The 27,076-nt window shown below is 38.3% G+C and overlaps 1 protein-coding gene across 13 annotated transcripts in view; it reads right to left on the bottom strand.

Moving 5' to 3' along the window:
- UBR4 (ubiquitin protein ligase E3 component n-recognin 4) overlaps positions 1-27,076 on the bottom strand; it is a 119,520-nt gene that overhangs the window by 82,118 nt on the left and 10,326 nt on the right. For all 13 annotated transcript variants that reach the window (XM_039842052.1, XM_039842051.1, XM_039842055.1 and 10 more), the window contains exons 9-30: positions 24,982-25,106; positions 24,324-24,383; positions 24,020-24,210; positions 20,444-20,543; positions 20,170-20,307; positions 19,606-19,723; positions 18,511-18,698; positions 17,449-17,608; positions 17,241-17,326; positions 11,440-11,609; positions 9,913-10,195; positions 9,164-9,299; positions 8,172-8,251; positions 7,572-7,700; positions 6,662-6,844; positions 6,390-6,512; positions 6,071-6,300; positions 4,615-4,736; positions 3,514-3,611; positions 2,198-2,355; positions 1,047-1,256; positions 91-192 (exon numbers count right to left, since the gene is read on the bottom strand). In XM_039842052.1, coding sequence (XP_039697986.1) covers positions 91-192; positions 1,047-1,256; positions 2,198-2,355; positions 3,514-3,611; positions 4,615-4,736; positions 6,071-6,300; positions 6,390-6,512; positions 6,662-6,844; positions 7,572-7,700; positions 8,172-8,251; positions 9,164-9,299; positions 9,913-10,195; positions 11,440-11,609; positions 17,241-17,326; positions 17,449-17,608; positions 18,511-18,698; positions 19,606-19,723; positions 20,170-20,307; positions 20,444-20,543; positions 24,020-24,210; positions 24,324-24,383; positions 24,982-25,106 — 3,190 coding nt within the window. The remainder of the gene's footprint in view (positions 1-90; positions 193-1,046; positions 1,257-2,197; positions 2,356-3,513; positions 3,612-4,614; positions 4,737-6,070; positions 6,301-6,389; positions 6,513-6,661; positions 6,845-7,571; positions 7,701-8,171; positions 8,252-9,163; positions 9,300-9,912; positions 10,196-11,439; positions 11,610-17,240; positions 17,327-17,448; positions 17,609-18,510; positions 18,699-19,605; positions 19,724-20,169; positions 20,308-20,443; positions 20,544-24,019; positions 24,211-24,323; positions 24,384-24,981; positions 25,107-27,076) is intronic.

Genomic DNA, 27,076 nt, shown 5'->3' with positions numbered 1-27,076 from the left:
GAGAATGAACACTTAAATCAACATATATAGCTCCTTGCTTTCAGCAGGCATTCAAAAAATATTCACTGAATAAATCAAAATACAGCTCACCTGTCAGAGAAAAATTCCTCCATGGCTTTACGAGCCTGGCTACTTTCCAGTTGCTTTTCCAAATACTGGAGACATTCCTCCAAGATGGATTCATCCAGCCCACTGAGGATCAAAAAGAAAAATTAACTACCAAAAATAAGGTCTATTTCAAAGTCCTCCCAATATTGATTTTTTAAAATCCAAAGTTTATGACTAAACCTTGAAGGTAATATGCAATTTTGTCTTGTCGAAGCTTAGCATAGGTAGCTCAATAAATTTTCATAAATTAAACTGTACAAACAAAATTCCTAAAATCTGAGATAACCAATGTAGTCAATGGCTAAAAGTCCAAAGCTTCATTGCTAAAAAGGAAGGAAGAAAGGACGGGTAGCAGGGAGGGAGGGACGAGGGAAAGAAGGGGAAAAAAGGAGCCCATAATGAAAACCTGGTCTCCTCAACAAAAAGATCAGAAATCCCAATACTTAGACCCTTTATTTATCGATTCTCAGTGGGGTAAAACTGCAACTTACTCAACTGTTCTTTAGGGCACACCTACAACAACAAGGCCTAAACTGTCAAAATCAAACAATGTTACAAGACCTCCTAATTCCACAGACTACCCATCTCAGAAGCAAGGTCACAAAAATATTAGAAATTCTATCAAGTTTCTTTGTACACTTCACCACATCTAGTATAGTGCTAGATAAACATCTGTTGAATTATTTAAAGTTTCCAAATCTGAACATTTAAGTCTTCCATTTCTTAATGCTTATTCCTAAGAATTAACCATTAAAGAGAATTCTGAATAACCTTTCATCCATGTCCACAAGAACATAAAATGCACACGAGTACAGAACTTTCTGTTCAAAAGCACAAGAAGCAGCTCTTAATTAATGACATAAAGAAGCCAGTGTTGGTCCACTTCATTGGTGGCAGCAGCAGGTCACAAGAACCTGACTGTTCTCAATCAGGCTCACCTATTGGGATCCGCATGATTGGCCAGAATGTTGTAACAACCAGTGATCAGCTTTTCATAAACACGAGCCAAGAACTCATCAGACTCTGCCGGGCCCAGGATGCGCTCCAGGGAGTTACTACTGATCTCAGCGACGCTCTCAGTGCTCGACTCCAAAAGAAGTGGGAGCAGGGTCCGAATTACCTGTGGTGGGTTCATCTCATCGGACCAACTGCAGCAAAAAAAATGGAACTAAGTTAGTGAATATATCTTCCAAACAGCTGCAAGGGGGTGATATGGCAATTCGATCATTATTGAGAGAAAGAACTTTTATTCCAGTCTTTTTTTTCTTTTGATAATTGCTTTTTAGATGTAATCATACAATCTCACATTCTTCTTTTTCACTACTATATCAGAAGCAAAATTCATTTCCATATGAAAAATCCACATATTAAAATGTTAAATAAAAAAAATGTTATTTTAAAATATTTGGTAAAGAAAATTAACTAAAACCCAAGCCAGTAACTCATCCCACATAACTTTTCTAGAAGAAACAAACGCCAGGAATCTGGATCACTTTTAAGGCAATGTGATATAGGACTTTACCCATGACCTATGTACAGGAAGACAAAATAGTCCCTCCGTGGCCTGCCCTAGTCCCCAGATGGCAGTGTCTAACTCCCACAATGATTCGAGAGAAATATGATTTCAAATACATCACTGTAACATTAAAATTTAAACCCAAAGCACCTCCAAATCACAATGCGCTTTAAAGCCATCATAACTTTTCTGAAAAATACTTAACAGAAAGGGGAAGAGGTACTCTGCTGCCCTTTAGACCTAAGTTAAAAATCATTCTAGGTAATTGCTCATACTCTAAAGCAACAGGCTCTCTTTGTAATAGAAAAATGCATGAAAAGCATTATTACACAGCTATTTAAAAAACCCTGCCTTGAATGCAATTAGCATTAATGTAATGGCTAGATGGAGAATCAGAGAAGAGAAAAAGCAATTGGAGAATCATTTTATAAACTATATATATATGTCTAACCCATGTACTGTATATTTGAAATAAAATAAACTTTAAAAAAAAAAAAACGAAAAACTGTCTTTCTTTAGCTAGGAAAGCATACAGGTACAGAGAGCACTCTGGGCTATGGAGCAGGTACTCACACAATAAGATCCCCAGTCAGTCTGACCAGTGAGAGGAGGGTGTGCTTCAGGGAAGCGGCCAGGGGCAGACTTTGGCCACAAAGAGTCCCCAGGTGAGCAGCCTGCACAGCACTGATGTAACTCTCCGAAGGGATGGTGTCATTGGCAAAGGCATTGCGCTGAAAGGATGCAAAGCAGACAGGTATGGACAGGCATCTACCCACCCAGGATAAAATTCTCACATGGGAGGAAAAAGAAACCAAGCCGACACAAACTAAGTCCCTGATGAGGTCTATACACAATGGCTCTGCTCAGTAGACACTACTGTTCATCCCAGGAAGGTAGGCTGGAGTGGTGGAAGCAGTTAATAAATTTTAGTTAGTAGGAAGTTAAAACTTTAAAGGTTAAAGTTAATATTTAGTTAGTACAAAGTTAAGATACCCAATACCACTTTCCAAATTAGAATATACTACAGGTGACTCTTGAACAACTTGGGGATTAGGGGCACCAACCTCCCGCATAGTCAAAAATCTGCATGTAACTACCATCGGCCCTCTGCACACATGGATTCCCAACCCCAGAGGTGACCCTCAAACAAAGTGGATTTGCACTGTGCAGGTCCACTGAAGGGAACAGGTCAATTGAAAAATATCCATGTATAAGTGGACCTCCGTATTTCAAACCCATGTTGTTCAAGGGTCAACTGTATGTTCAACATGAAAACTATCATCTCTAATAACTGAGAAGGATCTGGATTTTGCTATGCATCTAGGTCTCCATTACAAATATCTTAATTATCCTATATTATACTATAGCTCCAGGCGATGTAAACCGAGGTCACAATTACAAAGCAGGAATAACAAGATTATAATACTTGGCTTTTTCAAAGAACTATAACAGAATAACCTGTTCATAAAGGTAATCTGAGTAGAGCAGAGACAAAGATCAAGTAAACTGACAGAAGACTCAACAGTCTTCTAAAAGCCAAGAGAACCTAAAAGCTACCCCATAATATTATAAGAGGAGCATGTTCTTGACATAACCTAGAAAGAAACAGTTAACATTTACTGAAAATTCATGTGCCAGATAATGTGCTAGGCACTTTAACAGAAGAAACTGAGGCTCACAGTAATAAAGTGGTTGGTCATCCTGTAACACGGTAACAGACTTCTTAGCAAAAGGACCATATGGGTCCCATATGAAAATATAAAGTTTTGATTACTGATTTTGCCATAGTAAATACTATTGCAGGATTCGAAGATCTCTTGGTAGCTACTTTAAGCCTAAAGAACAGAATGTAGTGTCCCACATTTCTACTCCTGGAAAGAGAGACTCACCCAGGATCCAATGTTAGGAAACTCATTAGTGTTGATGTTGTTCCAGGATTCACACACACTCTGCACTGATGACGGTAAATTCTGAACCAGTGTTGGACCTGGAAGCAACAGAAAGGACAAAGGATCATCATAAGAGAGAAAGAATAGCTCACAGTATTTTAAAAGACAACCCCAAATGCAGAAAGAAGAACCACAGCCCAGGCTGTCAAAATAATTACTAAGACAGCTTAGATGGATATTTCAATAGCAGTACTATGTCCAAGAACTGGCTAATTGCTTAATAGCTAACAATCTCAATAGTAAGGTTTTCATTTCTCATCATATTCACTTTCCAATCTTGCAAGTAAAGAAGAAAACTGAAAACAAGACACAAAGTGAGGGCAAGTCATTATAAGTCAGGCTAAAATCACTATAAATCATCTGCTATACTTTCTAGGAATAAGTATTACTTTGATCCCTTTTCTCCTTAAGATAAATCTTAAGAGCAGACAGGCATGGACAGACACCTACCCACCCAGGATAAAATCATTAATGCATATTAAGAACAGCATTCAAGGAAGTAGAGTAATTTAATTTCTAAAAGTGAGAATAGCAAAACATTGAAGTGGTATTTAAGGCTTGAAAATCAGAAAAATACAAACGGCTAAGTGTAAAGGGTAACTACTGCCCTTAACTCCAGTCCTGTTCAAGTCCTTTTGATTCCCATCCTAAATTTCTACTCGATCCTTCCTAACATGGGGAAAAGGTCTTCCCAAACACAAAGCAGTAGCCTGCTAGTCTCCCTCACCTCTATAAATGAAAAGAAAAAAGAAAAAAGATCTGGGCTCACAACAAAAGCGTCTAATGCTTTTGAATCAACTGGTCTTGGTTTGGATCCCTGCTCCACCACTTGTGAGATGTAGGATTTAGGGCAAATAATTTCTCTAAGCCAACATTTACTAGAGAGAGTTATTGCGAAGATCAAAACAGATAAATCTCTCAATATTTGACACACAGAAGGCTCCAATCAATGGCAAATGCCAGTAGACAGGTAGCGAGGGAGAGAAGCAGTAGTAGTGGACGTACTAGTAATAACAATTATTCAAAAGCACCTTCACTTACCCAAAGTGTTTGCCTTGCATCTACTAGAGCCAATAGCCAGAACAGCAGCAAAGCCATGTAATTTCTCCTGGGAAGGTTTTTCAGTGGATCCCTCTTCATTAAAGTTCTGTAGCAAATAAGCTCTGAGGAAAAAATAGAGGGATATGTGAAAGCTGAGGAAATCCACACCCATCATAGTTAGGAGAAACTAATTCTAGACAAATTGAAAAACTTGTATCTCAGTTTCCTAACCTATTAAATATAGTGGACAGCTCTTGCCCCTCACTACTCTCATAAGAATTCCAGGACCTATGCTTTGGGTAACAGCGAATACCCCGCCCTCAGGCCCCAGAAGATTGGCAATGTGTACGTTAAAGGCTCTGGAAATCATTACATTCTTTAAAAAAAAACTGTTTGTTTACCCAGCACTTCCTGAACTTACTTGCCTAGGAACATCTATTAACAGCCCACATTATAAAGTATTAGCCCAATTGGCCCGATTAGAGCCGATAAGCTCTCAGAGGGCAGTGACTTAGGTTTGCTACTGCTGTGCCCCCAGTACCTAGAAAACCACTGAATCCAGGGCAAGCACTCATATGTGTTACTCATGTTTATTGCTCGGATTTGTTCAAAAATCTTGTCTCAAGCAACAGTCCTCTCTCTACTGCAAGGCATTCACACTAAAAGATGTCGTTTTACAATGATCCAAGTCCCTTTCAGCATAAAAGCCCCCTAGAACTGTGAAACCCTACAGGGACCAGATAAAGTGATCGAGCTTAAAGGGGCTCAGCAGAAAAGCTACAAGGGGTAGTAACTCCTCAGCTCCAATCTGTCACTGACATGTGGGAATTCAGGCCCAGCTCTGTAAGTTCTTCCTATATAAGAAAAAATTTGAATTGTGAATAAACTGCTCATTTTTATACACTGAAAATAAAATCTAAACTATTTAAATATTAAGAACAAACAAATCTGCATGGCATGCAATTTGCCATGTTTATTATAGAAAGGGCTGGATTTCAAAATACTCTAACTCATTAAGAATTCTTCTCTAACTACATATCATGACATTAAATAGCATTTAAAGAGCTTCATCTAAGTGCATAACAAATACCAGTGCTTGGAAAAATAATATTATCTATTTTTGTATCCTACAAGTAACATGCTAGGAAATATTTAAAAATTTATAAAAATTAAACTTCCTCTTGACTCTTCCTGAACTATTTGAAAACTCCCTCATCAGACGCCCCTTCATATTAGAGAATAAAACATTATACCAAGGGGGAAAAAAAAGAAAAATAAACCTAAGCTAATATAAACAAAAATATATAAAATTCTGAAGTCCTTAGTGATCTGCCAAGTGAATAGTACTTAGATACAAAGTTCAATTTGAGGAATTTTCAGGCTCCTAAAAAAAGAAATCACCCAAGGATCTAAAGTTCCCTTTATCTGCCATCTCTGGGCAGGCAGCCCATCATACCTAGTGAATGATGCATAGGTGTCAATGAGTTGCAGCGTGGCTGGAAGTAGGTTCTTGGTGATTTCAGACGACTTATGAGGATCGGTCTCCGCAGCCATCTTAGAAAAATGCTCATCCAAAGAGACCTGGACCTTCGAGATAGCAGCATCAAGGGTGTATATGGACTGCAGACTAGGAATTTCATGGAGCTGCAAGATGGTGGTACAGTCGATGCTACAGAACGACGAGATCTTTAAAAATACCCAAGATATTAATTAGCTGTGGCAAAAGGCTATGGCAGAAGCCAAATTCTGTCATTATGGATCCAAAACGAACACACCTGTCGAGCAAAGTATTCCTCTACAATTTCAACATCATATTTCACTGAGCTGCACTTGGTTGATGCCAACTCTAGGAGAGAACCAGCATGTTCAGCCTTCATTCCCTGTTTGATAAGGTGATCCTATTTGGACAGCAAGAAAAACATGTTCAGGAGATCAATACAGACAGAGACTAAAGCTTTCATTATCTTCACATTTAAAAGTTCCCAGAAGCACAGAGGCACTGGATTTAATACCACTTAGCAGAAAGCTCTGTATTACACTGTGGTACCTTTATCCAGTTGACATAGGAGCTGATCCGGAGCCGAGACGACCACCGCAGAGTGTGTAGGATGTCACATTCACTCATCTCTGGCGAGTTCATGGCCAGCTGGTTCACGTACGTCTTTGATGGTGGCAAAATTCCTAGGATCCTCCACAGTATCAAGAAGTAATATTGAAGGGCACAGGCCTCCTGGAAGAAGCAAAAAGAGCCGTCACAGAGGCAGCAGCATTTGGTATTGCCTCAAGATCTCCCTAGCAGTAAGAACTGTTCCAAACGCAACTTTTAAAGCAGAATTGTGTGAAGTCCCAATTTTCAACTGAGATTTGGCTCTCAAGTCTGCTCTCAGGTCTTTCTAGAGAACATACCTAATAGTAAAGCAGAAAATGGTAAAACACATACATAAATAACGTGCTCCATCTTCCGCTCCTTCCATAGGCCAAAAATGCTGTTCTAAGACAACTCTGGCTTCCCCGATAATTTACCAAGTAATTTAAATAAAAGCAGCACATTCTCCTTGGCAGGCCCACAATTAGATAGCCCTTTCTGTGGCCTGAATGGCTTCTATAGATACAGAAACACATTCGTGGGACCACAGAAAAAGCTCAAGCCTGAGGTTTTCAGCATCACCCATGAACCAACATTCACAGGAGATATGGTCCTTAGGCGGCCACTGAACTCGCATGGTCACATTTCTCTTAATGCCAACAAAAAAAAAAAAAAAGCAAAAGTGATTAAATTATCTCTAAGGTGAACCTTAGCCACCTTAACTACACAGAAATACTGAAGTATCATCAGGTTTGCAAGCAGATATTCAATAAAATCATTAGGTCGCAGAAAGAAATTTCTGGTAAAACTGCTACCCAATTATCGAACACATCCCAAACTTCATAATGAGCCCAGGCTTCCGCGGTCTTACCAGAGCTGTTACATTCTTGTTCTCCTTTCTCCTGACTGTATCAAGCTGGGATCCAGCTGCAAGCAGGGATGTCAGTGCACTGTAAAGCTCATCGTACTTGACAAGCTTAGAGAAAAGAACATCACATGCCTAATACAAGACAGAAAAACAATCATTTCTCATTTCTTGAAGTATTTTTTCCTACTATCCAATACACTATCACTTAACCTCATGATTGACAAATCAACTCATTCAAATTCTTACTAATTCTCATTGCAGCAAGATTCCCACTCAGGGATTTCATTCGGTTTATGGGCCATTCTGAGTATAGATGTACAGGCTTTAAAATAAGGCAACTGTTTGTCCATTAAAACATTTTCATGTGAAAATGCTAAAAGAAGTAGTGTTCAGGAATAATGTGTCAGAGGTACTGACCACCTGACAGCAAAAGCGGAGCCTGGCAAATAAACCTCAAAACATTTTCCTTTTAGAATAAGCTCAAACCTTAACACAGACCAAATTTCCTCATTACAAAAAGTCATTCCCTTTCCTCATGACAGACTGATTTTGGTGAAAACCATCTGTCCCACACGTAAAATGAGATTTTTAAATGCCTGGTACCACAGAATCGAGTCGGTTCAAATCATCCTCTGAGGCTTCTGGAGACAGGACACAATAGAATCTGGGTTGTGGGACAGCATCTGAAAAACAACGTGCTTATTAAAAGAACGTTTTATTCTCAACTCTGTTTAACAACCATAAAATGCAAAAACTAAGAAAACGCTTTGGAACAGGGTTTCCCAGACTTTGCATTACTGAAACATTGGGCCAGATAACGCTGCTCTGGGAGGCTGTCCCATGCATTATAGAATGTTTAGCACCCTCCACCCACTGAATGCCAGCTGTGACAAATATGTCTCAGACATTACCCGATGTCTCCTGTGGGGGTGGAGAGCACAACCATTCCCAGTTGAGAACCACTGCTCTAGGAGTTAACTAACATGTTCTATGATCAAGTTAATCAACAAAATTATATCATTAAACTGACTGCCTTAATCTTAAACGCTGTTTCTCCAATATCAAAGGGACCAATAAGAGATCCCAATGAGAATAAATTCACATGAACACTTGATGAAAGTTTCCACAAAATATACTTATTATCTAACAATCCTCAGGATGAGAGCAAAAACGTAACTAAAGATGAACATAAGAGGCACCCCATCAAAAGAACAGACAACCAGAAACCCAAGAAAGAATGTTGTGGCTCCTGTGACTTTCCAAATATTGACTCAAAAGGAAATTCGGCCTGTGAGAACCATATCTCTAAAAAAAATTAAATTTAATCACTCAGAGTGGCAGGAATAGATATACTACATGTATGGCCAGCCAAAAGGATTCCTAATGCTTGTGTCTTGATGTTTTTTTGTTTTTAAATAAATGTGGGATATGTGATCATCTATTTCTGAAAATGTTTGAATCTGCAGACATTTGCCACCCATAGGGAGCAGACTAAACCAATGACCAAAGATCTTTACAGAGACTCCAAGCTCCAAATTCAATCCCGCCAATGAGAACCAATGAGTCAGTTTCTTACTGACAGCTTTCTTTCTGACCTGATGAAAAATGCTTGGACCAGTTTTCTTCTACTTCTTTGAACCCATGATAGAGAGGAGTGGTCGTCCGGCGGCTGTTGCTGTCCTGAGAGCTACTTGCCCAGCCAAAAGGAGGACTTAGCAGATTATGCTGCACCTTTTAAAAAACAAATACTCAAAGTAAGAAAGATACACAGTCACCATACTGCTTCTCACTCCAGGAATGACAATAGATTAGGAAACACACACTAAAGTAAAATTTTAGATTTTCCTGGACTTCTTTCTGAGAGGCATGTTTTTGCTACAGTATCAAGGGAATAATGTTCAATGAAACATTTTAAGAAATGCTAATAATAATCCTTAATTGGCCTTCCCATCCTCATTTTGGATCCCTACAAAGGAATTTCTTAATCCATAAAATTTATTGCTCGACCATCATTCAACCGCTAATAGATACTCACTGAGGGTCAATGCTCAAGGCACTGTGCTAGACGCAAAGCAGGGTTAAGTCAAAGAAGGAAACCTGTGAGCAGAGCCTATAATCCAATTTTAACAAACATGTCAAATCAAATAATCTACATTAACCGCTTCTGGCTAAACATAAAGTGTGAGCGCACATACACAAGTCCCAGTGGTCTTCCTAAACCTACCACAACAAACTACTTAAACCCTAAAGTGAGCAGGTCATTTTGGTTTGGATCATGGCAACTCGAGAAAAATAATGCTCTCAGTAACAGCTAGTAAAGCGAAAAGAATATGTCCATCCATACCTGCTCAAACAGATACACGGGGGCTTTGGAGTACTGGTGAAGCAGATAATCAAAGATCAAAAGGAGGCGAGCCAGGATGAGGGGCACGGAGCGCATCTGGACATCCATGTTGGCACTCAACTCCTGGATGATCTGCACAAAAAGGGTCAGTATGGCCCGCCGGCCTTTCTCAGTGAAGTTGTGGAAAATCAGAAGGAGTAGCTGCAGGTGTTCTATGTTCAAGTCTTCGGTCTCACTGGGCACCACCCCCTGCAGGGCATTCTGCTTCATTGTAGACAAAAATCTACCAGAGAGAAAAGAATAATATGTCTGGTAGGGAAGAGTCAGACCATCCCCCAAGAGCTACAATGTCAAGAGCTGGAAGAGTTAAACTTCTTAACCCCAGGCAAGATGACAGCAAACTAAGGAAGACAAAAAGCTACAGGGAAACAGAAGATAAACACTAAACCTCTGGCTACAAAAAAGCCAGATTCATCCACAGAACTGTTCAGCATTGTCAACATCCTCAGAGAAGTGTTAACATCGGCTCTCGCCATTTCTGACAATGGAAAGAACTACAAACTCCCCAAAAGGTGGTGCTCTTTTCTTTTTTAATTAACAAATCTGGGTAGAAATAATTCAATTACTTTTCCCTATACTTTGATTCTAGAGTTTAATTTTTGCTTTGAGTTTACATTACAGGTTAAATTGCTGCATAAAAGTCAAAAATAACTCAATGCACTAAAAAAGAAATTATGATATTCAGAGAACTTGTTGGAAGAGCTTTTATGTAAAAAGGGAATGAATGTAGCCAACTGTTTCCACTGCCTTTGGCTATTATGAAAGAGATTTGTGTTTTAATAAGGGTTTCCCTCACCACATTTCCCCCTTCCCATCTCCTGGCCTTTATGCAAGATTCCACCAGGAAAAATATAGTAGGTCTTTGGCATTCAAGGGGGTTTATGATTTCTCAAATCCAGCATTAGAGCTATTTGATCGTAGAATGGGGAAGAGAAAAGCAAAGCCTTTTAGGAAAACAAACTGCTTTGAAGACTCCTAACCATGTAAACAAAAATGGCAAAAATAGGTCCATCTAAAGAGGATTTAAATGATTAATCTGAGCTTCCCCCAAGTAAAAAAATTCTTTAAAAGTTGTCCAAAAAAGACTACAAGTCACTCTAAATGGTTTCATGTTGATAGCGAAATAACCAAAGACAGAGTTGGCTTCCCTGCTCCCTCTCTTTCAAAAAATCAGGTCAGGATAAAATTGGTTACGTTCAGGACTCAGGTTCTATCTCATAACTGCAACCAAAGCCCCCATGTGCTAAAGGAAGAATCTGTTTCCAGGCCATAGTTTATATACTTTCATCTTTTAAACAGCACATCTTCCCCCAACTCCCCCCATCAGAAACACCCTCCTCCACCCCTGCCACTTTAAACACTATCATAGAGTACCGTCATAAAGCCACAGATTAACTACAAAGAAGTCAAAACAAATTTAACAAGTAAATAACCTTTTCCACGGTGCTTCTCTTGGAGTTTTCTTACCTGTCCCAAACTTTAAGGCATTCAGGGACATCGGGGTCACCTTGAGCCCCAGCTTTATGTTGCCAGATGAGCAGGAGGCGTGAAAGTACAGAGAGGCTTTGAGGGTGAATGTATAAGGGCCAAGGGCCCTCAGGAAAAGGCGCAACGCCCAGCTGCTGCAACAGTGTGTTCTGACATGAAAGACATACAAGAGATCATTAGGAAATGCCAGTAAATGAAGCCAAAAAGTTACTAATGCTGTTACTTTTTAATACTGGAAGGAGTATTTAAACAAAAGAGGATGCAAAAATTCAGATTTAGAAGTGGTTTGGAGAAAAATCATTTCATTCAACAAATGGGAAAAAATGACTAACTTAATCCCATAATGACTACCATTAATTAGTGTTAGAAATGGGGTCCTGAAAAAAAAGAAATGCATTGAGACAGCAGAATCAGGGTAATATTCCAAATGGGATAGGGCACGAAAAGTTAGCGCTTTTCAAAAGAAAACCTGAACTGTAATAGCTAACAGTTTTTCTTTCATAATCAGTTATTTACTACAAATAACACACAAAAGGGGGATATCCAACTTCTTGTAGGTCCAACAACTTATATTAACAGTATTAGCAGAGAAATTCTGCCCTGTAAGTTGTCAAGGCTTCCAGAATTAATCAGGGCTATCTATGACTCCAGTTGAGCATGTCTTTCAAATGAGCTTTACTTTCAGCTCAGTTGTCTAAGCTGTAACTTATCTTCTCAAACACACGCAAACTGAGCAGGATGCCAATGGAAAACCAGACAAAAGCCTGCTTTCTCATTTGGCTTCAGAAAACACAAATCATGGTTACCTCAGGACACAGGATAAATTTCTAAGTCTGCCAAATTAAATTATATTCTTATAACACATCCTAGAGGACCTCATTCCTTGGAAATAATTATTAAAACGTCACAGATATCATGATAAGCTCAAATGTATTGGGCAGCTACCATAGGCTAAGCGCTGTAAATACACTCAGACTAAATGCCCGGAGCTGGGTGGGTATGTGCTCCATTTTACTGATGAAGGAAGTAGAGTTTAGAGTGGTTTAAGAACATGACCAAAGCCACAAGATTACCAAGTAACAAAGCCAGTCTCTAAAATCTATATTCTTAATTGCTGTGTTCAACACAGCTGTGAATGACTTCTCAATCCCTGATTCAAGGAAACAATTTAAAAAATAAGCATGCTTCGGCTACAACAACGTTATCTATAGCACTATTAAGATTTAAAAAAAATCAGAAAAAAAAATCTAAGTGTTCAAATCAAGGGGCATGCAGCCATCATGGTGGCAACTATAAAGACCACAGTAAACATAGAAAACAGAATATATGTGTATTTATAAAACAGTAAAAATCTGAAAAAGCAGAAACAAAGAGATGTATGAATGTTCTCATTACGACTGTAAAACTATGCAATTATATGGATAGGAACTAGAAGAAGACATGGAAAAATTAAAATAATAAAGTTGGTGGAAAGATTATGGTTAATGTATGTTCTTTATACTTTTATACAATATTCTTTAAGTGAGGTTTTTATTTGTGTCAGTTTTTTGTGTCTTTTTGTCAGTTTTTTAGACCTCAGAGCCCTGAGAAGTGAGCTAACATTCTTCAGGAACTTGATTTTTCCCTACCACTTCAGTTCTTCTTAGCTCTAAGAGGAACCGACTTTCCACGAAGTATACCTGAGCTGCAGCACAGCAGCAAAACCCGGGCCCGAACCATTCCTTCCTACCTTGCAAGAACCTTTCTCTACCCCTCTTTAATGCTAGCATTCCTGAGATTTCAGCCTCAGCCTTCACCTCTCTTGCTATCCCTCCATCCATCTCATTGTTACTCATTACTTCAAGAATTGCCTCTTAGTGAATAATTCCCAAAACTATATTATCAATCTTTAACTCTTTAATTCCTGAATTTCAGACTGACATTTCGAACTACTTCCTAGACGTTTTCATCTCACTGGCACCTCAAAATTTTATATTGAAAATGATTTTTTTTCAGTAATAATAATGGTGACTACCTAAACACTGAAAATATACAATGTACAATTCTTGTATACAATTCTCGTATGTGACTCTTGTTTACAAAAATAAACAAATTGTTTTCTCATTTAATTGAAACAATTACAAAATTCAACAAACCAACAAAGGAAGCAATGTAATCACATAAGTATCACCTCTGCTAATTGCGTTTAGTTTATTCCTTCGTTAAAAGAGAGTCTCACACTCAGCTATACAATTTCCTAAACAACACGATGGCTTTAAGACTGGCCTGCCGTAAATGACAGAAAGAAAAGTCATGCTGGTAAGCTGACACTGACTTGTTTGTTTTTAAAAACAGAGAAAATGGCAAATTGTGGCTCACATACCTAAAAAACCCAAAAGATCGTTCTGAGTAAATGTGTAATAAATAAATGATCCATGAATAAATACAATCTCTGAGCTGAGTTAAACCTAGGAGTGAATCAACTGAGCACTCAATATCACTCCCTCTACCCCTAAACCAACTCCCCTTCCTGATGTCCCTATTTCTATTAAAGACAACAGCATCTCACCAGTCTCCATTTGGAATTTAAATCCAGGAGTACCTTATACTCCATGTCCTTCCCTCATTCAAATAATTTCCCATGACGTCTACAACAGTTCCTTTATCCACACCATATCTCCCTTTCTCTCATGATCCCACACTAACTAAATAAAGTTACCTTTATTTCCTCAGTGCCTACAACAGTACCTGGCACATAGTAAATGTTCAATAAATACTTATTGAATGAATGAAACTAGATCACTCTAGTAATACTGCTATTAAATTATTATAACTCTGTAAGTAATATTAAATATAATAGTAACAAAGTAATAAAGATAGCAACTAACATTTAATAGGTACTGGTACTAAACCAGCACTAAAAGTGCCAGGCACTTTTTTCTGTAATAAAATAGCATAACATAAATTTATCATTTTAATCATTTCTAAGTGTACAGTTCTATGGCATTAAGTATATGTATGTACACTGTGCAACCATGATCATCACCATCTGTCTCTAGCTTTTTTATCTTCCCCAACTGAAACTCTGTACCTATTAAATAGTAACCCCCTATGATATCATGATATAATAAGAAATACATATTTGGCCTTACTCCCATTCCTGGCACACAACTCCTAAAACTCTTGCACTTTCCTTAGTGAGAGAAATGTCTTGTTAATCACATAAGCCCCTTTCAATAATATCTGAGTTTATGCTAACAAAGTGACTCTTGTGGTCCCTATATAGCTTCAAGATGGGAGATGGTTGCCAGAAAAACCAACTGTGATTAGAAGGCTGGAACTTTCAACCTTAACCTCAACCTTCTCTCTGAAAAGCAGGGCTATAGGTTAAGCTAATAACCAATGGCCAATGGAGCAGAATATCAACAGAAAACCAGACAAAGCCTGCTTTTTCATTTGGCTTCAGGAGACACAAATCGTCTCAGTAGATTGCTTTATCAGACACATTTGAAAGAAAGAACAGAGGGGCCATGCCAACTGAGCACATCTTTCCCACAGCCTTCCAGCAAAATATCTTCTTCCCAAGATGTTCAAAAGTCATCAATCAGTAGATTTCAACTTCTTAAGTAGGAATAGACCTGCCTATCTTATTAACTCAGAACCATGGTTCTTTATTTCCATGTCAGCTAAAGACAATATTTAAGACATAACTTATATTTGTTTACTTGCACAGACCAAGGCACATTTTATTGACCTCCCTGAGAGGACACTGTGTGTGTCATGCAATGAAAGTCAGGCACCTTGGGTATAACGACTTTGTACATTACTCCAAAGAAAAACTATCTAAGGTAGGAGACTTCAACAGTAGCAATTAAATTACACTGACTATCCCTCACTTTCTTCCATTGTAGCTATAAAATCTGGGAGAATTTAAAGTCCCATGTTTGGAGACAGAATGAAAGGGAGGTTCGAGGATTTCCTCTGCATGAAGTCAGTAGCTGTGGGCAACCAGTTTGCATGTCCACACAAGGTCTGCAATTATTTTTCGAATGCTAAAAGAACAACATTATTATAAGAGTCTTAAGAATCATTCTCTAGAGAAAAATATTTCTTCATTATTTGAACAAGTTTAAGCAAGAAAAGGCCAAGTCTATGAACTCTGAAACTTCCCTAAACAAACTTCGATCTGACAAGGAGCTGGTAACTTCGGCACACTTTGACCCTATGTAGTCTGAGAAGGCGCTGCAGGTGATATACTAACTGAAGCATTTCCTTCTCTTCATCTTAGATAGGTCAACAACTTTTCTACTCAATTTATGTTCCATTTCCTGCCAAAAATGTTTTCATGTAACAGTATAAATAGGTTTTATAATTATCTTCTTAAACAACAAAAAAAAATTTTAAGAATTTCTCAAATATGTTGGGATTATGAGAAATTTAACCTCTTGAAAGAGTTTCCTGGATTTCGTCCCTTTGGGGGCAAACACAAGCCCTTGAACTGTGCCATGAGTCTGAGGATTCACTGAAATAATCTTAAGAGTAACAAAAAATTTTTCAAAGAAGTCTTAGGGCAAATAATTGGAAATCTACTGAGTGAGTCAAATCCTATTGAGGGGAGGAGACTACCACAGTAACTAGGAATCTGCATTTTTAACAAATTCCCAAAAAATCTTTAAACACTGAAGATTGAGAACCATTAACTTTGACCATGTTAGGAACATTATTAGGAAAACATGACACTGGCGAATGTTGGGAGAGACTGTCAATCCACACGTCTCTGACATGTTGCTGGTGGGAAGAGAACGGTGCGCATACTTCAGAGCAGTTCGGCATTATCTCCTTAAGGTCACATACTCTATATAACCTGTCAACTCTACTCCTACTTATATTCCCAAGAGAATCACTTGCATAACAGGGGACTTGTACAAGAAAGATCACAGCAATAAAACCTGACACAACCAAAACGTCCATCAGTGGGAGCAGAGGGGAAATGAATAAACTGGTAAAATCACAAACACAGTGGGATATCATAGCGCAGTCAGTCAAGACAAGAACTACAGAAACATCCAACAATATAGATGACTCTTGGCGATATAGTACTAAATAGTATTAAGGGGAAAAAGAAAGCCTGAAAAGATTACAGAGAGCATGGTGTCACTCGCTATAAAAACTAAAGTCAATCAAATAATCTTAAAATTTAAGGACCATAAATGCAAAATAGATGTGTGTGTATGTATGTGCATGTATATAAAACCGATGAAATGAAGAGTTTCAGATTTAGGATTCAAGACAGCAGCTACTTCAATGAGGAGAGAAAACCGTAAGATTTAGAAGTCCACAATCAAGATCCTAGACTTCATTTTAGTAGTGGGTTTGCAAGCAGTAGTGTTCATAAGAGCATCTAGCCCGCCCCTGGATTGGTTCCTTTAAAACACACATTTTAATTTGTATTTCTTAAATTACTCATACTGGTGATCATTTCCTATGTTTGTTGACCATTTATACTTTCATAAATTGCCTTCACATCTATTTTGTCTGTTTTTCTACTAGACAGTCATTAGGAGTTGTTTTTGCAGTTTCTCCTTTTTTTTAAGTTTACTAAGTGACCTGGGGATAAAAGACACATTTTCTTTTCCCTGAGATGATCCTAATAAGACAGAGGAACACACTAGAAAAATCTCTCAGCACTCTTTCCAGTGTGGGGATTCCATGACAAACTGTGTTCCTTAGCAACAGAACTGCAGCCTACTGCAAGCTGATGGAGCTCGCTCCTGGCCTAAGCAGTCATAATGCACACAAACCTGCAGGTTAGGTGACTGAAGGTCAGAAGTCACTAGAGAGTGGTTAAAGTGATAGAGAGCAGCAGCAAACTCTTCATCTGATGAACCTTGAAGACAAATGGGAAAACCAATTATTCAAGTGGCTACCTGATGCATCACACCATCCTGCCAACAGCCAAACTCCACTAGAAAAAAAAAAGTCCCCCAGGCACATCTCCTGTCTACTGACCCTTGAGTCCATCTTTGTCCACCTCCTTAATGATGCTGGCCAGCGTGGCCATGTGGTGTTCTGAAAGAGATACACTCAGATAGTTTCGGATAAAATTGTTCCGGGAGTTCAGCATGGAAGAGGTGATGAAGTTCAAAATGTTGGAAGCCAGACCTAAGAACTAAAAAGAACAAAAGTAGCTCATATCACGTTCATAAGCCCAGAGCCCCTACAAATCCTGAATACAAATGGGAAATAAAATATGTCCATAGGCCTCATACAATAAACAAATGTAAAAATCAGATTTTAAATCACCTACAGTGGGACTAAGCTTAATTATGATAGTCTTCCCACATAATTCTACGAGTTACACCAAATGGTATACCAGTTTAGTACAAGAGACTTCGTGAAATATTGTATGAAGACAAGATTTCCAAATAGACTGACTCATTTCTTTCTCTGGTATTTTCCCAGCTCAAGGACATTACTGATATATTGATTTCTGAAAACTGTATTATCATTATACATGTATAGAATTTCCAGATCTTTACATCTCTGTTCAAATTAAATTGAAAATAGACTAAGCTGTAGGAAAGCAAGGACTGTATCTGACTTGTTTGCTGTTACAGCTTCAGAACAGGGGCTGACACTCAATATATCATCAATACTGGTTGAACAAACCATTAGCAAGCACTTATGATGTACCAGACCTATGCTAAGGGCTCTTTAATTTTTCACAGCATCCGTAGAGACAGGTATAATCAATCCCACACAGTAAAAGACAAAACTGAGGCAAGCAGAAGTTCAGATTCTTGCCCTAAGTCACAAAGCCAATCAATGGTAGAAGTAAGATTCAAACTCACTTCTGCCTAACCCAAAGTTGTTACTAACCTTCAATTAAAGAAACAGTACCAGGGACATAAGTCATGTAACCAAACATAATTGATACACTTGAGTCCTAAGTAAAAATATCTTTAAACATTACAGTTATCCGGCCTAAAAAATGTTTTAGTTCAAATCATTTGCTTTTCACTCATTCTCCCCATTTTTCCTTCCCCTAAACCTCAAGAAATCCAATCTTACCAATTCAGGATCTTTGCGGCTAGCCAAAATGTTGCCCTTCTCACCAGGGGCCTGCTTACTAGGGCTTTTAACTCTAGGAGAGCTCTCCAGTGGAGGTGGCGGGGGAGGAGGTGGAGGTGCCACTTTCTCTTTACTGGGGGAGATGGTCTCCTCAAACCACTGCCCCAAAATAGGCTCACTGTCATCATCTGAACAGAGAAAGAGAAAAGTAACAAAAACACATTTTTTTTTTAAATGTTGGTATATCTGTCAACACAAGAGTATCTTGATTCTGGTGGCAGTTACATGGCTACATAAATTTATCAAAACTCATCTGCTGTACACCTGAAATTAATATAATATCATATGTCAACCGTAACTGAAAATTTTTTTTAATGGTTTTTAAACTCATCTAAATGTATACATAATGGGAGCATTTTACTGTATGTAAATTATACCTCAATAAAACATATTTTTTAAAAAGAGCCCAACAAAGGAAGAGAAATAATCTAACTTTATTTTACTGGCAACAAACCAAACATTTTCAAGAGCAAATTTTTACTTGTCTATCTATCGTAAATCCCCAGATAAGAATCATACCATTAAAATACCGTACATTGCTTCCACAAACCTGATCATAAAAAATCTGGTATTAATCTTATTCACTGTCTCCCCAAACGAAAGCAGGAGGGAATCTTAGTTTTGCCTTGTTGCTCACTACAACGGAGTCTGGAGTTTCTCTCCCTAAGGTTCCCTAAGCCACACACCTATGACAGCTAAACACCTCACACACTTTTTGAGTTTCACTGGGAAAGCTCAGAGCAGAGTTCACAAAATGGGTCAACACAAAAGAAAATATGAATTGTGAGATATTTTGATTTTGGAGGAAAAGGAATGAAAAGTGATCTGGGCTTTGCTAATAGTAGGTTCTATCATTTAGTTTTCAACGGCTCAACTTACTCTTAATAACGTGTCACCTTTGAGTGCACGTAATAATAAGATCTAGGCTAGGCGGGTGAAGGAAAATGGTAAATAGGAAACTAGAGGAACCTACTGGGGAAAGTTCCTTTTGCACCCTGTATCTTATCTCCTGGGAGAGAGAAGAGAGGCCTCTACCTTGGCTGCTGTCCTCCTCTGTGCTGCTGAAATCATCCTCGTAGTAGGTGTTGGAGTCAGTAGAGGCGCTGGCATCACTGCTCATGGAGCCCTTCCTCTGACGCTGCAGGACACATGCCTAGGAAAACAGTGATGATCACAGCTGATGATCACAAAAATGGAACCGTCCTACTTCATCTCATTTACTATTTGAAAAGTTTTCTCCATGTCTTATTCTTTTCTGCAAATCCAAGAAGTAGCTCTCTTTCACAGCTCCCTTCAGGACTCTCATCACTTTATCCTACAAAATCACTCCAAAACCAGGGATATGGAAAACAATTAACGAATGAGTGTTTCAATAGTGTTCTCTATGTTTTTGCTTCAGCGTACCAATTGTCACAAATCACCAAGCAGCCATATGTCACAATACTGATAATTCAAATGTTTGGGATCATCTTCTCATCTTCAAAACCATTAGCACAAATTTGGCATTTACAGAGGATCACAGTGTACAGTCAGTCTTATTCATTTTGAGGTTATATTATGTAAGATCTTCCAAATTACCAGTGGCATGACCCCACCCACCTTTCTGTAGGAAGTTGAGAGTAACGTCAACAGCAGATTCGTCAGTGGGACAGAGTCAATCAGCCGCTGAATCCTCTGTATGGAGGTGCTCTGGGCCATAATGCTCAGGACAGCAGGGGGACCATCTGTCTCCCAACTCTGAAGGTAAACAGCAAAAGAGACTTAATGTTATGAGACATCAGGAAATAACAATCTGATCTGCTAGTTCGAACTAGCTTACCCAGAAGTGGAGCAAGCCATCAATATGCTGATTCCCGGAGTATAATCCCCTCACCTTGTGCAGAGCTTCCACTTGCAGGTCTTGAAAGAGAGAAGTTAACAGCTTGACAGCATGGTTTGCCAATATCACTGAGAGCACCCCAAATCCCTGATGCCTACACGAAGAAAAAGGTAAACACAAACCTTAAGATAATCAAAAACAATGGATCTCTCAGAATCCATGGACCTTTTCACAGGAAAAAAAAAAGTATACAAATACTCAAACTCTGCATGTAACTTCAGAAGTGCACAATCTCCCTGAACCCCATCCACTAACTACTGAAGGATGCATGGGCTTCAGGTTAAGAACTCCGGGACTAGAAGAAACTTCCAAATCGATGGAATTTTGGAATTTAAAACTATCAATTCAAAGCAGTTAGGTCATGTAAAGATACTGAATTTAAACGGTGGTTGAACTTTTTTAAAGTCATTCTTTTGAGAGAAAAAAGAGATTAAAAATTACCGACTTCTATAAAAACTTTAGGCATAAACCAAAAAGAATAAAAACAAAGTTTTACATTAAATCTTAGTAAAACTTTTTCTTTCTGTCCAAATGACCATATGATAAAGAGTTAGCTATCTAATATACAATGAGCTCACGTAAATCAGTAAGAAATAAGGACAAACACCAAAGAGAAAACCTGGGCAAAGGACATAGGCAGTTTACAAAAGAAGAAACACAAATGACCGATAAATGTATGACAAGGACAACCACACTAGTAACCGAAGATATATGAATAACAGCAATATATCTTTCACCTCTAAGATTAGCAAATATGAAGATGAATGATATCCACTGTCTATGAGGAACCGTGGAAATGGGCATATGCACACACAGCCAGTGGGAATGCAAGTTAGAGCAGCTTAGCAAAATATTTCGAATTTTTAAATAAGTGTGCCCTTCTGTCTTAACAATATTTCCAAGGATTTACCCCCAAGGGGATAATTAAACTAGTTCACAAAATGTTTTAGAAGGTTTATTAAAGCATGGTTTATCAAAACAAGAAATTTGGAACAACCTAATTAAGCATTCAATAAGGTAATTAGTTAACGATGGGATATTTATATAGTGAAATACTATCAGACATTAAAACTTATAATGTCACTGAAAAGATGCCTATAATATTTTATAACAGTGATCTTATTTTTGTAAACATATATATTACATATGTGCACAGAAAAATATTTGGTAGAATGTTTACCAATTTGGGTGGTAGAATTTAAGATCACTTTTTTCCTTTCTTACAGTTTATAACTTATACAATGTTCATGTACTCTTTCTAAATCTCGAGAAACAACAGCCATGAATAAACAAAACAGAAACAAACTCAAATATAGAGAACATTTTGATGGCTGCCAGATTGAGGGTGGGGGAGGGGTTAGGAGAATGGGTGAAAAAAAGGAATTAAAGAGGTACAAACTGCCAGTTATAAAAATAGTCACAGGATGTAAAGTACAGCATAGGGGATATAGTCAATATTGTAATAACTACATATGGTGTCAGATAGGTACTAGACTTACCAGGGAGATCACTTCATAAGTTATGTATAAATGTCTAATCACAATGTCATATATCTGAAACTAATATAATATTGTATGCCAACTGTAATCAAAAATTAAAAAAAAAAAAAACCAGCCATTTTTAAAACATAACTGCTACTTCTAAAGTTATATGTACCTTTTGGCATTCATTCATTTCTCTTTACGACATCAAGAGTATAGACTCACAAAGTCACAAACTACTGTTCTCTCTGGAATGCACTTACCTCCCTACTTTGCCTAGTATTTACAGCCATGCGCCACTTAACAACGGGGATACATTCTGAGAAATGCACCATTAGATGATTTCATTGTTATGCAAACATCACAGAGTATACTTACACAAACATAGATGATACAGACTATTACACATCTATCTGGTATACCACCATTATATATGTGGTCCATTGTCGACTGAAACTTTGTTAAGCGGCACGTGATTGTGCTGCCAACAATCTCAATGCTTATTTTAGAGTTCTGCTGAATTAACACTTCCTAGGGGAAGCCTGCCTTGATTTTTCTTACCAAGTCATATGCCTCCATCACAATACTCTCTAAATACAATCTGATATATATTTGCATGAATATGAACTTCAAGTCTCTTGGGAATATGCCTATTTTTTTTGTTCACCATTCCAGACCAACACAGCCTGGGACAGAGAAGGTACTCAGTGAATAATGTGTTCAATGAGGTCCAGAATTTGACTTCCTCCTTGAACTCCAGACTCATATACCCAACTGCCTACTCAACATCTCACGTAGGGTCTGACAGTCATCTCTTCCCCTTCTTGCCACCCAGTCTACTCCAAACTGCTGTTCCCTGGCTCAGCAAATTACACAACCCAGTTTTGCTCATGCCAAAAAATTCTTATGTCATATTTTTCACACTCAACATCCAAGCCTGTCAGCTTATACCTTCGAAACATATCCCACTTGACCTCTTCTCCCAGTCTTTGCCGCCATCACTCTATTCCAAGTCCCCGTCCTCTCTCATTGGTAGTAATGCGTTAGCTTCCTAACTATTCTGCCTTCTTCTTGTCTAATGACCCTGCAGTCTATTCTCCACACAGGAGCTGGGTTCTCAAATCACTAATAAATTAGATCCTATTACTCTCTTGTTGAGAAACCTCTAACACCTACAGATTACACCTGGCCCTAGGTGATTCAGCCCCTGGCTACCTCTCTGACATAATTCTCTATCGCTCTCCCTCCTTAATTTCTCCCTTCTAGCCATATTGACCTTGCAGATCTTTAAAAATGCCAGTCATACTTCCATCTCAAAACCTGTACAAGTCTACCACAAATATCTGTAGGGCTCACTCCGTCACTTCTTTCTCTACATCTTGTCTTCAGAGCCCTTTCTTGACCACTGTAATTAAAATAACAGCCCTTATCACTCAGGTCTCTTGCTCTGGCTTATTTTCCTTCACAACACTCATACATAATAATCTATTATGAACTTACTCGTGTATTTGTTCACTGTTGTTGCAGTTAGACAATAAACTCCAAAAAGGCAAGGACATTGCTTTGATTAGTGCCATATTATCAATACCTGAAAAGAGCCTAGTACATGGTAGAGACTGAGTAAGCAAAAGCACAGAAGTCATATCTGTAACTTCCCTCCTAGTAAGCAGGGCTTAATGGCCATATTTCATCAAAATAGTAACAAATGTTTCAGGAAACAAAACAGGAGGACCCGAGAGAATCCTCACTCTACAGGTAAACCTCCAAGTCAGATCCCACCATATAAAACAGAAGCATTTTTACTGATTTGAACCTCATAAAAATCCTAAAATATATATTACGCAGATATTTTCTCCCTCTTACAGATAAGAAAATAAGAATGGAGAGTATGAGTGATTCGCCCAAAAACACACAGCTACGATGTAGAGACTGTAGGCTCTGATCATCATCTTAGTTTTTCAATTCAACTGGGTATAGAGGCAAGTTTTCCTGTTAATCTAGAGGTGAGAAGAGTTGAACTACGTCCAATATAAAATGGCGGGGAAATTTAAGGTAACAGAACAAGAGAGACAATCGAATAGACACATACCCTTTTCCAGGCCCCAATTTAGGAGAGCCCACTCCCTCTTTTGTACGAGAAAGGATGTCTCTGACTCGGAGTGCAGCCAGTGGATCTTTCTCTTTCCCCTTATCAGCCAAGGCCGTAGGACTGAGGTTCAATATGAGGAAAAGGCTGTTTAACAAACACCAGGCACCCAGCAATTGGAAGTTCTGATAGTGCTGTTGAAAAAGGCACAAAAGAAAAATGTGAACATAGAGATCTTACAGGCTACAAGACAGGAACACATCTTAGACACTACAAGACCAGAACATAGCAGAGACATGCCGCTTACCTCACCACCAGCCCGGCGGGAATTACAGATTGCTTGTCCAATCATGTCATAGATTTCAAGCTGTCCAATATCAAACATACACAGAAATCTGAACAAGCTACCATATTTCATTATAAATGCTAAATCCTACCCAAATTAATTTAGCATCAAGAGTTAAATATCCTCAAGTCATTCCCCAATAACACAATTCCATCATGCTTTCTTCCATCTTCACATGGCGTTGGCTCCCTCCTTTCATCCAACTCACGTTACCTCAGAAGCATTCCCTCCACCCAATCTAAAGCAACACACCCAGGACCAACAAACCCAGATCACTTTCAATCGCATGTATTCATCCTATATATTTACCATTAGCTGAAATTATCTTGTTTCTTGTATGTCTCCACTAAAAGTACACTAACACATAGTAAGTCCCCAAATATATGCTGATTGAATGGACTCGTCTTTCACAAGGTCTACTGCTACCACAAAGTTGCAGTGTTTTCTGCAGGGTCAACCAATCTGCCAAGTAAACAAGCTGAATGCCTACCTCTTAGGCCTATTACCCAAGGGGAAAGGATGTGGAGAGTACTCCATGTCCTTTCTTCTATCAAGAAGAAAGGCCATACGCCCTCATCTGAACAATCAAGGCACCCGTATCCCCAGAGGCTTGGCTTACGCATTTCTGGACAATCGTAGCTGCGTCACTCTCATAGTCGTCTTCTTTGGAGCTTGTGGACCCTGTCCGCACTTGCTGAGCACTACCCACATGAAGAATGGCCATACAGGTTGCCACACTCACACCTGAAAAAAAAAAAAAAAAGATGCACAGATTCCAAGGATGGCATGGTCCCAAGAATCCACCAAAACCGAAACACAACCCACTCACAAACAGTTCCGTGATTTGATTATTAAAGTAAATTCCATAAAAGCAAGACTAAACCTATGATCCAGCAATCATACTCCTAGATATTTAGCAAAATGACCTAAAAACTTCTGTCCAAACAAAAATCTGCACACAAATATTATAGCTTTATTCATTATTGCCAACAAATGGAAGCAATCAAGATGTCTCAAAAGGTGAATGGATAAAAGAACTGTGGTAGAGCTATACAAGGAATATTATTCAGCAATAAAAAGAAAAAAGCTATCAAGCCACAAAAAGACATGAAAGAACCTTACTTGCATATTCTAAGCAAAAGAAGCCAATCCGAAAAGACTACATGTTATACAGTTGGCTCTAACTACACGACATTCTGGAAAAGGTAAAACTATGGAGACAGCAAAAACATCAATAGTTACTAGGGGTTAGAGTTGGGGGTAGAGGAAAGTGACTACTAGGTGAAGCACAGGGGATTTTTAGGGCAGTTAAACTATTATTCTATATGATACAATGATGATGGATTATGCATCTGTCAAAACCCATAGAACTGTACGACACAAAGAGGGAACCCTAATGTAAACTGAACTTCAGTTAATAATAATGTATCAATATTGGTTCATCAATTATAACAAATATATCATAATGCAGTATGTTAATAATAAAGGAAACTGTATGAAGAGAGGGTAAACGGGAACTCTGTACCATTTGCTCAATTTTTCTGTACACCTAAAACTGCTTTAAAAATAAAATCTATTAATTTTTAAATAGTTTAAAAAAATTTTTTAAGATTATAGGGGGAAAAAATCCCATTCTTAGTATTTCTCAAAGACATCAAGGTCAAATTCTTTTCTTTAAATCAAATCTCAAGTGATCAACAACAAACCAAATCGAGGATCTTTAATCCGACTAAGAATTTTTAAGAACTCTTTAATCCTTACTAACTAAATACACTGAGATATTCAAGAAATGCCTTAAAATTGTAATAAACCCCAAATTTAAAAATGAAAAGATTGAAGGAAGAGGAATAGCAAATAAATACTGGAAATAGGCTTGGAAAGAGCACACTCTCACATGTATCCCTAGCTTTCTACTACTACTGCTACTGCCAGTTCATGCCTTTAATGTGTTCTTATCTGAATGACTGCAAATTCCTCCTAAAGGGTCTCCCTGTCTCCAGTATGCCCCACATGAAAATATCCTGCATGCTACTGCTTGAATGTTCTTCCTAAAATATAGCTCAGATCATAACACACTTCAAAAATTTTAATGGTCTCTACTGTCTACCATATGTGGCCCAAATGACTTAAGAATGCATTTCTAAGCCCCCTGTGATTGGGTCCTTTTTTCCCAGTTGTACAACCACTAAACACACACACCCCATCATGTTCCCCAAACTCTAGACTACTTCTGGTCTTGCTTTTACATCTATCTAGGGATAGCCAAGCTGAAATCCTATGAGCTCTACAAGATACGTCAGTAGAACTCCTTCATGACTACTGCCTTCCCCAGTTGAAAGAGCCTTTACCTTTATATTCCTATTTGTACAAAGATGTTCAAAGTAAGCTGTTAAAAGAATTTAGGAAGATGATCTACTTCAGCAATTTCTCTGTGCTCCTGAGCTCAGGTTTCCAAGATTGTTCAAATCCTCACTTGCAAAACCAAGTGAACATTGGATATTGTTATATCTTGCATGACATCTCAGGACTATGGTACTTAAAATCAAGGAGCAGTGAATTGGGTTAAAAAGTCACTATAACAATAACTTAAAAGAGATTAAACAGCTACAGTCAGTCCTCACTTCCAAGGCAGCACAATCAACAAGAAGAAAAAGGATTTTGTGGGAACATGAAGAACAACACTCGTCATATTTATCAATATAAACAGATAGCAC

Source organism: Pteropus medius, unplaced genomic scaffold, assembly GCF_902729225.1.
Source record: "Pteropus medius unplaced genomic scaffold, Ma_sr-lr_union100, whole genome shotgun sequence".
In the NCBI taxonomy this organism is placed as follows: domain Eukaryota; kingdom Metazoa; phylum Chordata; class Mammalia; order Chiroptera; family Pteropodidae; genus Pteropus; species Pteropus medius.
The sequence above is the reverse complement of the archived record's forward strand: the minus strand, read 5'-3'. Positions and strand labels throughout refer to the sequence as shown.